We start from the raw sequence: 13,315 nt of genomic DNA, 5'->3' as shown, positions 1-13,315 counted from the left end.
AAGATTGAGCAACACAAATATCAAAAAGCAAAGGTAGTGCTAAACCTAAACAAATCACTTAATTGTTACTTTATAGCTATTGTAGCAGAGAAAATATCTTAACCGAATGGACCTAACCAATCTATGAAATCCCATGTGGTAACATTGATTAATGATGTTTGTAAGTCTTTTAAAGCAGACCACTCTTTAGAAATGTCAATGAGTGATAAGGTCTAGATGATCTTTGGTTAAAATCTTCTAATCAAGTCACACAAAAAATGTGCATGTAAACCTTTTACAAGGTTGGCTCCTAGCAGAGCTCACTTTAGAAGAGTGAATTATTTGGGTTGTCAGTCCTAGGTGCTTTTTCCCTTTATTGGGTTTCCACGTTAAAATTCTGTGTTTAATTGTGTGATTGCTTATGTGTTGCAAAGTTTATTTCATGTTTTATACTTCATGCTACAACTCTATATAAGCTAAAGTGTTACTCTGAAACTCTATATAGTCATAAACAATTAGAGAAAAATTTGAAGTAAAATGATTATAAGTGAAAGATGTGATGTTTGAATGTGGTTACCAAGTTATTGCTATAAAGGTTTAGAAATTTGGTGATGAAATGTTTTTAAGGCCCATGGAATATATATATATATATATATATATATATATATATATATATATATATATATATATATATATATATATATATATATATATATATATAAGAGAGAGAGAGAGAGAGAGAGAGAGAGAGAGAGAGATGAATTATATATAATAGGAAGTGGTAGGAGAGAGAAAGAGAGCAAGATGTAGATATGGCAAGGTATATTTTCTCCTCTGAGACTCTCATTGTACAAACATCACTACTTGCTCAACAATCTACTACTTGACCTCATCTAAAACACAAATATATGGAATTAAAAAAAGAAAGAGATTTTCCCAATTGACCTTCTACACCTCTCTGACATAAACATTGTACACCTAGGGGAGATTGGTAATTTATTGATTATAAAGACTTATATAATGAATGCATAAATGAAACAAGAGACAAAAGTGTCATAATTCCTGCCAAAGTTGGGTGTATGTGAGAGAGAGAGAGAGAGAGAGAGAGAGAGAGAGAGAGAGAGAGAGAGAGAGAGAGAGAGAGAGAGAGAGAGAGAGAGAGAGAGAGAGAAGAATTATATATGAATAGGAAGTGGTAGGAGAGAGAAAGAGAGCAAGAGGTAGATATGGCAAGATATCATTTCTCCATTGAGACTCTCATTGTACAAACATCACTACTTGCTTGACAATCTACTACTTTACCTCATCCAAAACACAAATGTATGCAATTTAAAAAAGAGAGAGATTTTCCCAATTGACCTTCTACACCTCTCTGACACAGACATTGGACACCTAGGTGAGATTGGTAATTTATTGATTATAAGGACTTATATAATGAATGCTTAATGAAACAAGAGACACAAGCATCATAGTTCTTGCCAAAGTTGGGCGTATGTGAAATTAATAGATAGATTTTTTTTTTTTTAAATGGAGAAATAAAAAAAATGTACAATCTTATGGAATCCATGCAATAGTTAAAGGTGTAAAGTTTAAAACCAAAAAATTGGGAATCATATGGAATCCATGCAATAGTAAATGGTGTAAATATTAAAACATACGGAAAAATGGAATCAAAATTTGAATTATAATTTTTTCATGCATAAATTTAAAATAGTGTGCTTTGTTTTTTATTAGAGAAATGAAAATGTCATTTTTGGAAGTAGAGAGAAGACTGCTAAAATTGTATTCAAAGATTAGTTGCATTTTCTTGGATCTCAACTTGTCGTTGTTTTTTCCGAAATAATATTTGTCCTTACAAAAATATAGCAATGATAACAAACAATCTCCAACATTCTTAGTGTACTTTGAGTCAAATTTACTGATCCATATTTCACAAGTCCCTAGGGTCGCATTAACCTACCTCTATGAGAATAAATGAATGATGGGTTCCTCATGACAATATCATAATTTGACTAGTTGTTAAGACTCCTACTTATCAAGCATAGTCAATGTTAAAAGAAATTAAAAGTAATTTATTTTATTTTATTGATAGTTATAAACTATGCTCCAATTAGTAGTATTTAAAATTATTTTGTATTTTTTGTAAGAATTGATCAATCTAATTGATAGTTTCGTGTAAATTTAAAAATGAACTCAAGTGAAATATTAAAATAAAATAAAAAAGATGAAATTATTTAAAATTAAAGTTCAATTTATTTTTTAAATAATAAATTATATTTATTAAAAGAGCCAAAAATATTTGTAATTAAAATTTGAATATATATATATTTGTTCAAATTATTTTCAATAGCAAATAGAGTTTATAATGAATGATGTTTTTCACAAATTGATAAAATTAAATTATAAAATATAAAGTATATGAATTATTAAAAGTAAAGTGAATAGAAAAGTTTTCATGTTCATATTTTAATGTTTCACATAAAGTAAAATCTTTACTTATTATGTCTTCCATGCATACTCGGTTGTCTTCCACAATTTTGGAGTATAAGTATATAATGTAGATGCTGACACATTGCTTACCATATTAGGTGACACACAACATATATCCATGACCTGTATACGGCCTACAAGTGACAATGCATGTCAATTTATTTATTGCCCAAGTTTAAGTGCATAGGCTATTGTTTGCATCAAGTTTAGATGGCATGTAGTCATGTTTAGTTTCTTCTGATGAATTGGAATCTCAGAATGAGGACTATCAGAGATTGGAAGGTTCTGAATCGGACAGTGGTAATCAATGTGACCCCAAAAAACAAGCATTTTAAACTTTATGTGAGTCCCAAAAAAAACCATTGAAAGTTTATATGTTCAATGTGCCTCTTGAGTTTCATTTTGGCATGCTAAAATGGAAACTTGAAAGAAGAGTGGCAAACTAATCTCAAAATTCGGCTTAGTATGAAGCTATTGTCTGTGTGCTACTTTGAGAGCTAAAAAGGCCAAGTATGGTGATTTTTTTTTTGGCCATTTTTTCTATGAGAGAATAATCATGAGATAGTTACAAAATCATCCAAATAGCATGTCAATAGGAGAGAGGCAACTTAGGTCTAGAATGATCAATGTTTCTTATTGTGGTCAATATTCTATTTTTAAAGACTTATTGTTCCTCTTGCATTCTTGAAGCTCTGGTCATGGCTTTTGGTAACTCCTACTTTGTTTTATAATTCAAGATTTGTCTACCATGATTACATATGACCGGTTTTGTTAATTTTCAAGGTGGATTTATTCAAGAAGCTTTATGCTCTTCTGGAAAATAAAAGAGGAGTACACTTCACTTTTGGTCATACACAGTGTGATGGGATAGGAAAATCAACTCAAGGCGTGAAGTCCTCAAAGTTTATCTTCTGTATTTATGTCCTGAGTTAATTCATTTTTACAGAACAGGGAAAAAACTAGGTGAGTCTAGGTTAGATTTCTATTAGCAATCTCTTACTATCTAGTTTAACTATCCAGTTTGTATAGAGTCAAAGTCATTTCAATTTATCCAAAGCGAAAAAGGAGCGACAAAGGATTAACCTTAACCTTAATGGTGGATGCTTCTATAGCTGAAGTGAAAGCTATGGCAACAACAAAAGGGAAGGAAAGGAGAAATAATAGAAGTTTTGGAGTCTTCCATGGAAGAATAACATTAAAAGGAGAAATAATGGAAGTTCTGGAGTCTTCCATCGAAGAATAACATTAATTGCAATAGTAAACATATATTAAGGCTAAAGTTTGCACAATTGGTTTTTGGGAATATTTTTTAGGTGATTAATAATTTTCACCCCTACAAATTTTCAATACAACCAATAAGATGTTAGATTAATATCATTTTTTTTTCTTATAATAAATACTTGAAAAGTTTAAACTTTAGCATAAATTGAAGTCATAAAAAATACTTAAAGCTAAGCAATTGTGTTTATTGGACCTCAATGATTGCGTTAGTACCCTGCCATTGACAAAAACTAATAATTTTAACAATCTCCACAAAAAAGACCAACAATCAAACACCAGGAATCAAATCCTAAACAATCTCAATTGCTAACCCATACCATAAAACCATCATTTGACATATAGATGAACTACAAAACCTTGATCATGTGAAACTACCTTACCATAATGCGTAAGGTAGAGCAAATGTTTAATTGAAAACTTCACTCGTGAACATAGAATCCCTATTTAAAAAAAGTCTTACTTGGACCCACATAGAGTATGTCTTTCACAATTGCAATTGAACATAGAATCCCTATTTTAAAAAAGTCTTACTTGGACCCACATAGAGTATGTCTTCACAGTTGCAATTGAACACCTCCGTAAACCATGGAAACGCGTACATTATTGAAACCTATTATTTGAGCTGCGTTTCTGAATATAAATCGAGCGTTTTGGAAGCAGACGATTTTGCTGGGTGGTATGTGTGTTATTTTTCTTCTCTGAATTGCAGGGCAGTCATGACGACTTTGTTAGCATTCAGACTAAGTAGGTCATCCAGATTGAAGCCCCTGGTGGCCAATATATCAAGATCAAATTTGCTGGTTGGTTTTCCTGAACATTTGTTTTCCTTTCTACATTGGATTTTTGGGATTAATGTTTGTATCAATGTTTTCTAATTTATATTGCAATATATGCATTCCTTTAAATCATGCTGTTCAATGATTTCCCGAACACAAATCACCTTCTTCAGCCACATGACAGCTACTATGGCTTTTTAATTTTTCTTTAAATGTCTTTTGATGTGATAACACTCTGTCTACTGCTGGAAGATTACTCATTTCAAAATAAGGTCCTCTGCGAAAATACCCATTTTAAAAGAAGGCACATTTAAGAACACACATTTCAAACAAGGGCATATTTGATCATGTGATTGTGCATTATTATCCTTTATCCGAAATGCCCTCTCAAAATTAGGGCACATGGGAACATGTACATCACTGAAACCTTTATGTGATCTGGGATTCTACATATAATTCGAGTATTCCGGACGCAGACGATCTTGCGAAGTGCTTTGGCTGTTATTTGTCTTCTCCGAATTGCAGCGCATACATGGCGACTTTGTTAGCAGTCAGACTAAGTAGGTCGTCCAGATTGAAGCCCCTGGTGGCAAATACAACAAGATCAAATAAACTGGTTGGTTTGATTAAAGATTTGTCTTCCTCTCTCCATTAGGTTTTTGGGATTTATGTTTGTGTCAATATTTTGTTTGATCGATCGGCCCGTGACTCTATGTAGTGAGTTTGGGCGATCAAGTTTACGGCATACTGTGATTTTCGTAAATAAATATTCATTTTGAGTGGTGCAGCTTTTTTCTCGTTAGCTTTTTCATTTCATTTTCCCCAATATTCAAATTTATACTATAGGGTTTATGCGACAATTTAATGGGCCAGTTTCAGAACATATTCGGATTATGGATCTTAGCATTTCAAAACCTGTTCCTGTGAGGTCTACTCAGGTTATTTTCTTGCAAATCTGTTTTGTCTTAGTGACAAGTGGGTAGAACTTGCCGGGTGATAACCGTTACTGACGATTGGATAGCTTCAATCTCTCCTCCTCTCAATTGCCATCCATCCCTACTTGAAGGGCTGTGTTATTCCCTGAGTGAGGAATAACTTTGAGTTGGTCTGTTTCAACCGTAAATTAAATTTTAATGATATCTGTTTTTGCTCTATTCAATCCAATTTTCAAAGTTTTATTATATCTTTGCAGCTTTGCCATGGTCTATCTGTAAAACTAGAATATTTTAATTATGGTGAATTTTAATGCCTTTTCAATCTAATTGATCTGTAGGATCTATTAAAGTGATATGCACTGCTGCTAACACAACTAACCAGAAATGTTTTCCTCTAAATTCTGTTTTTAATTGCAAATTTGATGACTTAGGTTATAACTGGGACTTTATTTTGATCGGTGTTATAACTGGAACTTCTTACTAGTTGATCATGCAACCAACTATTTATTTATTTTTTCATTTAATAAATATTGATGCTAAGACTGAAACAAGTGCAACAACCATGACCATTTCAAACCCCACAGATTGTTCTCTGGCTGATTTTGGAGCCAGGTGATGAAGTACTTAGGTAAACCAGACAAAAGAAAAGTGAAAACAACCATTAAAGCCAAGTTAGCCATTTCCACTGTAATGCTGAAAGACCAGTAATCCTGGGAGACCGAGACACATCAATTTAAATATGATTTGCATTTCTGAATTTGTTTTAAAGGGTGAATACAGATGCAAAATTATGAGTTGTGTTTTTAGGATAGAGAATTTTTTTAAAAGAAATATTTTTATATATTACTTCAAAGCAATTGAGTTAATTGGAATTTCTGTCCCATAAACTATAGTGTTTATGGGCCTTTCTTAGTGCCGAAATCCTACTATTAGTATATGTAATATGTCAGCTGGAATATTTTATATTATATGATTTACTGTTTACATAAATCACCACAAAATCATTGATTATAATATATGTAGCTCCGCTTGGTTTTAATGTATGCCTTTGAGTGGCTAAATTCTGAAATAAATTTGGCATGAAGTTACTGAAAATCTCTTTGGGATATCATGAGAAATGGTACAACTGCTTTTGGAATTGATTTTGTGCAAGTTTTTACATCATTGTTTTGGATCACACTATGTTATACATCATCATGAACCAAGAGAAATCTGATAAATCTTATCATGAGACAGTTGTTAGATCCATCATGAAACCTTCAACTTATTTCAACCTTTAAACATTTAATGAACTGCAGACTTAAAATATGAAATACACAGTTGGCAATGCTAGGGAGGATATGAAAGATTGCTCTTAAATACAAATATCCTTTGTAACCTTTCTGATTTTTAGTTTTTTTGGAATATAATCATTCATTTTATTTGCAGCGAAGTATATATCATGCTAGGTAAAGATTTAGCAGGCTTAACCTACACTTGACATTGTATGACAGCAGCAAACCTTGATATGCTGCAATTACCTTTAAATCATGTATTGGTAGCAAATAAAAATAAACTGCCTTTCTTTTGAAGCTTATCAAACCCTTCCAAGTTTCTGAGTAGTCTTTGTTTGGTGCAACAAGCTACTGCAGCTCCTCTTAAAGTATCATGCCAATTAATCTAATTCCTTTAAGACTAGCAGATTTGAATATGAATTGGACAGGTTAAAAGCGTAATTGGCTGCAGCTCCTTTTTGACCAACTACCCTCTACTGTTTGCTAGAAATTAACAAACAACAAGGACAAATAAGAGATTTAATTACCAAAGCTGTAATTCATATTTCTAAAGATAAGGCAGCACCTACTCTATTAATCAAATCTACATACTGGCAATTTCTGTCTGAAATCACAGTAAGGAATTAGTCATTCTATTTCAGACCTAGAGGGTTTTTGTCATTAGTTTTATTGCACTAAAGTGTAATGTTCCAACAAGGATTAGAAATCAGAAAAATCAAATGTTTAATCAGTATCCCTCCTCTTCTTGCTCGGTCTCTCTTAAATAGAGTTTTTCTTCAGGAGAGTTAAGTTTTTAACTCTTTAAATTTCCTTTATGACCTTTGATTGATATTTGAGAGGTATTATTTAAAATAAATTTGACATATCATCTTACTTAATAATTTCATTTTTTTTGAGATTCTCTCCATTATAATTTTAATCCCATATCCTTAATGCATAGTTCACAAAAGCCACTGCAAATGTGAGATGGGAGTTTTGAGCTTCAACTTGGCTAAATTTTGAAGAAATGGACATTATATTATATGTGGCCATATGCAGGCAGATTTTGGTGATGTTTGGTTGTGTTGGTTTTATGTTATGCCCTAAACCACTAATTTTTTATGTGTAATTATATTTCACTGTCAAATAAGTAGGCTTTAACTTTTGTATGATGTCCTGGTGAAATACAATGCACCTGGATCTTGGTTCTCCTGCCTTTGTAGCTCTTAATTCTTTTTTTTAGGTGCAAATAGAGAAAAAAAGCTGAATTATTGGCAGATGGTGTAAAGTTGTAAACTATTAATGAAATAAAAAACCAATTTAGCTATTCCTAGACTGCTTCAGTCTTATTTCCACGTGGGGACACTTTTAATTATTTAAATAATTCAATAAAAGTTATTCCATTTTTTTTGTTTTATATTATTACCCACTGATTGCATTGAAACGGTTTAACTGCAGTCTACACTTCTAGTAGCAGGTAATGAGCAGGTTCGAAGTATTACTTCCAATGCAATATTAGGTAGGAGTGCACATTTTCCTTATGTTATCAATAAATTTGAGTTAAATTATTTATTATTTATTTTTGTAATACATTTACTAATTTTATGTTGGTGCTATCCAGATGGCACTGCTGGTAGAAAAGATATCAGGTAGGGAAGCAAATTTATGAAGGCTATTATTCCTACATATAGGCACTCTGAAAAGTAACATAGAATTTGGGTGACTTGAGCATTATTAATGTGAAACAAATATTCCATATAATAGTCTTTACTAGTCTGCTTGTTTAAGGTTCTGGCTTGCCAAAAAAACAAGTATAAAATGGAAGCTTAAGGTCTAGCATTCTTGCAATGCAAGCAATGTTTCTAGTTTTGCATTCTTAATAAATAAACTAGCTATGTTTTTTGTTTTGTAATGTAAGAAATGCTTCTAATTTTGTACTCTTATTGGGAATTGCAGGGTATCATATAATGGCCTTTACAAAAGTTTTCCCTATCAAGCATGGACTCGGTCATTTGCATCAGATAAAAGTAAGACAAACTGTAATATTTTGTAATCTGCTTCTTACTTTCTTGATTCATCAGCTTGCAATTATTTGCATGAACTTTCCTATTGTTGTTAATCCAAAGCAAATTCACTTTATATTGAAGGTGAACTTGTTGAGGCTGTTGTGCCATTCATGGGTGAATCAGTCAGCGATGGGACTCTTGCAACATTTCTCAAGAGTATGGTGTCTTAAACAAGATGTTTCTTTTCTCAGTTGTTTTATACTGGTTGAGTTGAGTTCCCATGTTTTATTTCATATCATCCTGATTGATTTATCATGTTTTATGTGCTATAGAACCAGGAGATAGAGTTGAGATGGATGAGGCTATAGCTCAAGTTGAGACTGACAAGGCATGTTAATTATTATTTTTGTTTTGAATGTATTGATGAAAAACAGCTCGGGATTCAGCCATGATCACCATGGAAGTTTTCAGATGGCACAAAAACTCATTAAATAACAACTTTATCAAATTTTTTGATTCATGGCAGGTGACAGTTGATGTTAATAGTCCTCAAGCAGGTTACATTGAGAAGGTATGTTTTGGATCAAGCCTTTTCAAATATCGGACAGATTAGTAGTAAATGTTTCAATTCTTTTTTAATATACTTTGTTATGCTATAAATTGAAAATGGGTCATATGCATTGGCTAGCTAAGTTTTACAGTTTTGCAGTTTATAGCCAAGGAGGGAGATACAGTTGTACCAGGAACAAAGGTGGCAGTCATTTCAATGTCAGCAGATGGAGCAACGCCTAAAGGAGAGAAGAAAAAGTCAACCCCACAATCTTCTCAGGAACTACCAGATGCAGATGTTAAAAAACCTAAGCCTCCAACTGCAGCACCTGCAGCACCGGCAGAGGAAGCCCCAAAAGACAAAGTAGCTGCTCCTGCAGCCCCACCCCCTAAGGCTTCTCCTTTGGAACTGCAACTTCCTCCAAAGGACAGGGAAAGAAGGGTAAGTGTTTATGTGTTTTACAGATCTAGCAGTATGTTTCAACTTACATATTTTTTACTTATTTTGATTTCACTGTCGATAATTGCTTGCAGGTGCCCATGACAAGGCTACGCAAACGGGTGGCTACACGTCTTAAAGATTCACAGAACACATTTGCTTTGCTAACTACCTTTAATGAAGTTGACATGTATGCGGAAATCATCCAAATCATCTCCTGAATACTGTGGCATTTTAGAATTCTATTATTGTTCTCCATTCTAATTGTCTACTTTCTCTTCAATTTTGTTTACTGAAACAGGAGTCGTCATGCAATTTGTATTAGTATCTATATGTTGTTTAAATGTTGAGTTATATTTAATTTCTAATGATGAATTGGTGTGCTTTATTTAATCCTTGTTTATTACTGTTGAAGATGCATTTTATATCTTAATCTTTAGCATCTCTCTTTTGACTAAAGTGATTTTCCTTGCCCTTCTTTACACACATCCTTTGTATAGGGTATTAAATAGGTTTGTAACATTGTATAGGTTTGCTTTAGTCCTTAATTACAATTTCAACATTTGAATGAAATTGTTACAACAATGCTGCCATGTTACTGATTTGACTAGATAGCCCTGTTTCTAGGTACGAAGCGCACCAGAATTGGCTAGTTCTTTGAATCACATACAGAATTGGATAGGTTTGAAATTTCTCCGGTGGTGGTTTGACTCGAATATATGTTAGCATCAATAGATTTTTGTATGATATTCTTAATTTTGTGATAGACATAATTGTAAATGCCCATAAACAACTACAGTATATCACATTTCATATGCTCAAAAAACACTTGCAAGAAAAATGCTTCTAATATGCCTAGGATTGAACTCAGGGCAAGCATATTTATATATCATACTAAATTTCATCTTAAATACTTGGTTAATTATTGACTTCCGTTTGATGTTCTTCCTTGGAGACAATAATGCTTGAGTATTGGAACTTAGACTTTTCTAAATACTACAGTTGAAATTTATTCTTCCATTCAATGCCACTTGGCTTTCATTAGTTTGTTCCTAGTGCATCTGTAGAATAGACTCATTTTGTTTCTCCCCCCATCACAATCTTTTGTACTTCTTGCTTTTTGTCGCTTCACTTATTTTCTTTGGGTGCTAGCCTATGATATTCTTTTATAAATTTATAGTAATGCTCAAGTAATGATGCTGACTGACATCTCTGCCCTTGCTGCAAATTCTTTTTTTATTTATAATTTTATTGCTTAATATTTATATAGCGTTTTTTAGGTTTTTAATATCTGTATATTATTTTCTTCTATTTATATAGAAATATAAATCTGATATAAATTTATATATCTAAATACTTAAAATTCTGCAACTGATTTGCTAATTTTTTGGCTGATTTGTAATGCATAGCAGAGGGTGTGGAAAATATAATTTTAAAAAACAAAAAACTCATCAGCCCATAAATAAGGGTGCATCTAGATGGTCCCTAGCTGGGAACAAATACAAAGAGGGGCTATTTGAAGAGCACACATAAATTATTGAGAGGGGGGATTTGAATTGAAATTTTAGAATACAAAGGATCAGAATAGAGAGAGGGAGCATCAACAAGGAGAACACCAAATTTCACGTGGAAACCCTTTCAAGTAAAAAACCACAGCAGAAAAGACTGCTCAATTATGTTCCGTGCCAAAATGAAACAGTCTTTTCTTAAACTTTGAACTTGATTTTTGGGATCTGGGCCCTGGTTTGGGACCCTAAGGGCCTCCCAAAGGTTCCTATCACCAATTGCCAAGAATGTAGTGCATCCCTAGAGGGCTGACTAGGGACATAGTGTATCCTTGGTTGGGCCCTCTTTTGGGTCCACTACTTGGATCCTGTGCTCGGTTATCCTTAGGGTGTTAATTTCTAGGTAGGTCGGCTTGCAGGGGTTAGTCAATTCTGAGCCCTTTATAAACCTTTCCATTTGCTCTATTTCACATCTCATCTCTCATAGATGTAATCATCTAATCTTTTAAGTGTTCAAGTAGTCAAGGCATTTAAGAAATCTCTCCATTAAAGATCAACGATTCATGCATTCATGCCATTGAAGGAGTTTATGCAAGATCTTTCATAACATTTTCAACATTCAAGATTTCCCTACATACATTTCACAATCCTTTGTTGCATCTTCTACATTCATCCTTTCAAGATCTACATTCATCTATATTCATTCATGAAGGTTTTAGTTTCACTTTGATTTCCTTTCTAGGGTTTCGAAGTTGAGTCAAGGCTATTGACATTCCTAATTCAAGAGCATACTCATAGATTTGCATTACTTCATGTTAGATTTATCACTACTGCTTGCTACCATTCTATCTCCATTTCAATTCAAGGTTAATTCCAAAATTGGAGTTTGATTGAGGCAACCCCCCCTACACCCGTAATCAATACATCAGAAAGACCACTCAATTATGTTCTGTGCCAAAATGAAGATAGCGAATAAGTTCCTAAGTTGCATGGGTACCTCCCCCTCCCTCCCCCCCTTCCAGACCACGAATTGGTTCGAATCGGTTCCAAGTTCGGGTTCGGTTTGATCTTGGTTCGACTAGGGTCCTTTTTTTGCAGGCCTGGTTCAATCTGGTTTGAACCATGGTTCGAACCTGGGCGAACCACGTCCAAAAATTCGAACCAAGGTCGAACCCACGGCTACAGACGTCATTTTGACTAATTTATTTGCAATTTTGGATTATTTTTTGGCGTCCATGTAACCTAAAAAGGTGTTATTAATTGGTTTTGCCCTCTCATTGTCATTTGATGTTTCTAAATAGGTTATTTTGCCTTGAAGGAGAGCACATAAGTTTTTGACCAAGCATTTGGTTGTGCAAGGAGGAGTTTGAAGATTGATTTGTTGGTGTTCTTCAAGTGTTTGTGCATCATTCATATACATTTGCAAACTTACAATGGCTGGAAAAAGACCAAAAGGTAAGATCTCATTCCATTTGCTATTGTTTTTGTTCTAGTTTTTCCATTTTTTCATTTCTCTTTCAATCTTCATGTGTTCTTGAATCTTTTCCATTATTTCAAAATTTGTCATTTTCTTGCATATAGATTATGAACATGTATGTAATTTCTTGCCATAGGGAAAGGTTCGAAAGGAATGTCATCTACCTCTTCATCAATAGGCAACATCGAACAAAAAATGGAACCTAACTCTGATTCTCCTCTATGGAACCATGTAGACATTATAAAACCCATTCCAGGAGGTGGTGCATTCCATTGGAGATGTCGAGGATGTGGTGTAGAAAGAAATAGTTCTTATTATCGTGTGGTAGGTCATTTATGTGGTTATACTGGAAGAGGAGTCAAGAAATGCCCTGGCAAAAATGGTGTCCCTATACCAAATCACACTGTGTTAAAATATATTGAAGAGCATGAGGCAGCAGAAGAGAGAGAAGGACGCAGGGCAATAGAACTCAATACTAGTAGCAATAAAAGTAAAAGAGCAAAGGGAATGCAACCCCCCTTAGATGTTATAGTAGAAGACCACCCCTTCTTCAATACTGCAATGGACACTAACACTGAATCTGTCCCCATTGTACACAAAAGAAAGGGGCCACTAGAAACTTCTT

The 13,315-nt window shown here is 33.5% G+C and overlaps 1 protein-coding gene across 1 annotated transcript in view; it reads left to right on the top strand.

Moving 5' to 3' along the window:
- The first annotated feature begins 4,418 nt into the window (after positions 1 to 4,418).
- LOC149528208 (Dihydrolipoamide succinyltransferase) overlaps positions 4,419 to 13,315 on the top strand; it is a 34,000-nt gene continuing 25,103 nt past the window's right edge. The window contains exons 1-9 of the mRNA XM_089808981.1: positions 4,419 to 4,550; positions 8,173 to 8,233; positions 8,336 to 8,363; positions 8,671 to 8,741; positions 8,862 to 8,936; positions 9,053 to 9,108; positions 9,247 to 9,291; positions 9,430 to 9,711; positions 9,804 to 9,898. Coding sequence (XP_089665107.1) covers positions 4,467 to 4,550; positions 8,173 to 8,233; positions 8,336 to 8,363; positions 8,671 to 8,741; positions 8,862 to 8,936; positions 9,053 to 9,108; positions 9,247 to 9,291; positions 9,430 to 9,711; positions 9,804 to 9,898 — 797 coding nt within the window. The 5' untranslated portion in view covers positions 4,419 to 4,466. The remainder of the gene's footprint in view (positions 4,551 to 8,172; positions 8,234 to 8,335; positions 8,364 to 8,670; positions 8,742 to 8,861; positions 8,937 to 9,052; positions 9,109 to 9,246; positions 9,292 to 9,429; positions 9,712 to 9,803; positions 9,899 to 13,315) is intronic.

The sequence above is a fragment of the Cupressus sempervirens genome, chromosome 11 (genome assembly GCF_028749045.1).
Source record: "Cupressus sempervirens isolate cs-2001-9-10 chromosome 11, ASM2874904v1, whole genome shotgun sequence".
Taxonomy (NCBI): Eukaryota; Viridiplantae; Streptophyta; class Pinopsida; order Cupressales; family Cupressaceae; genus Cupressus; species Cupressus sempervirens.
This window is presented reverse-complemented; position numbering and strand designations above follow the sequence as displayed.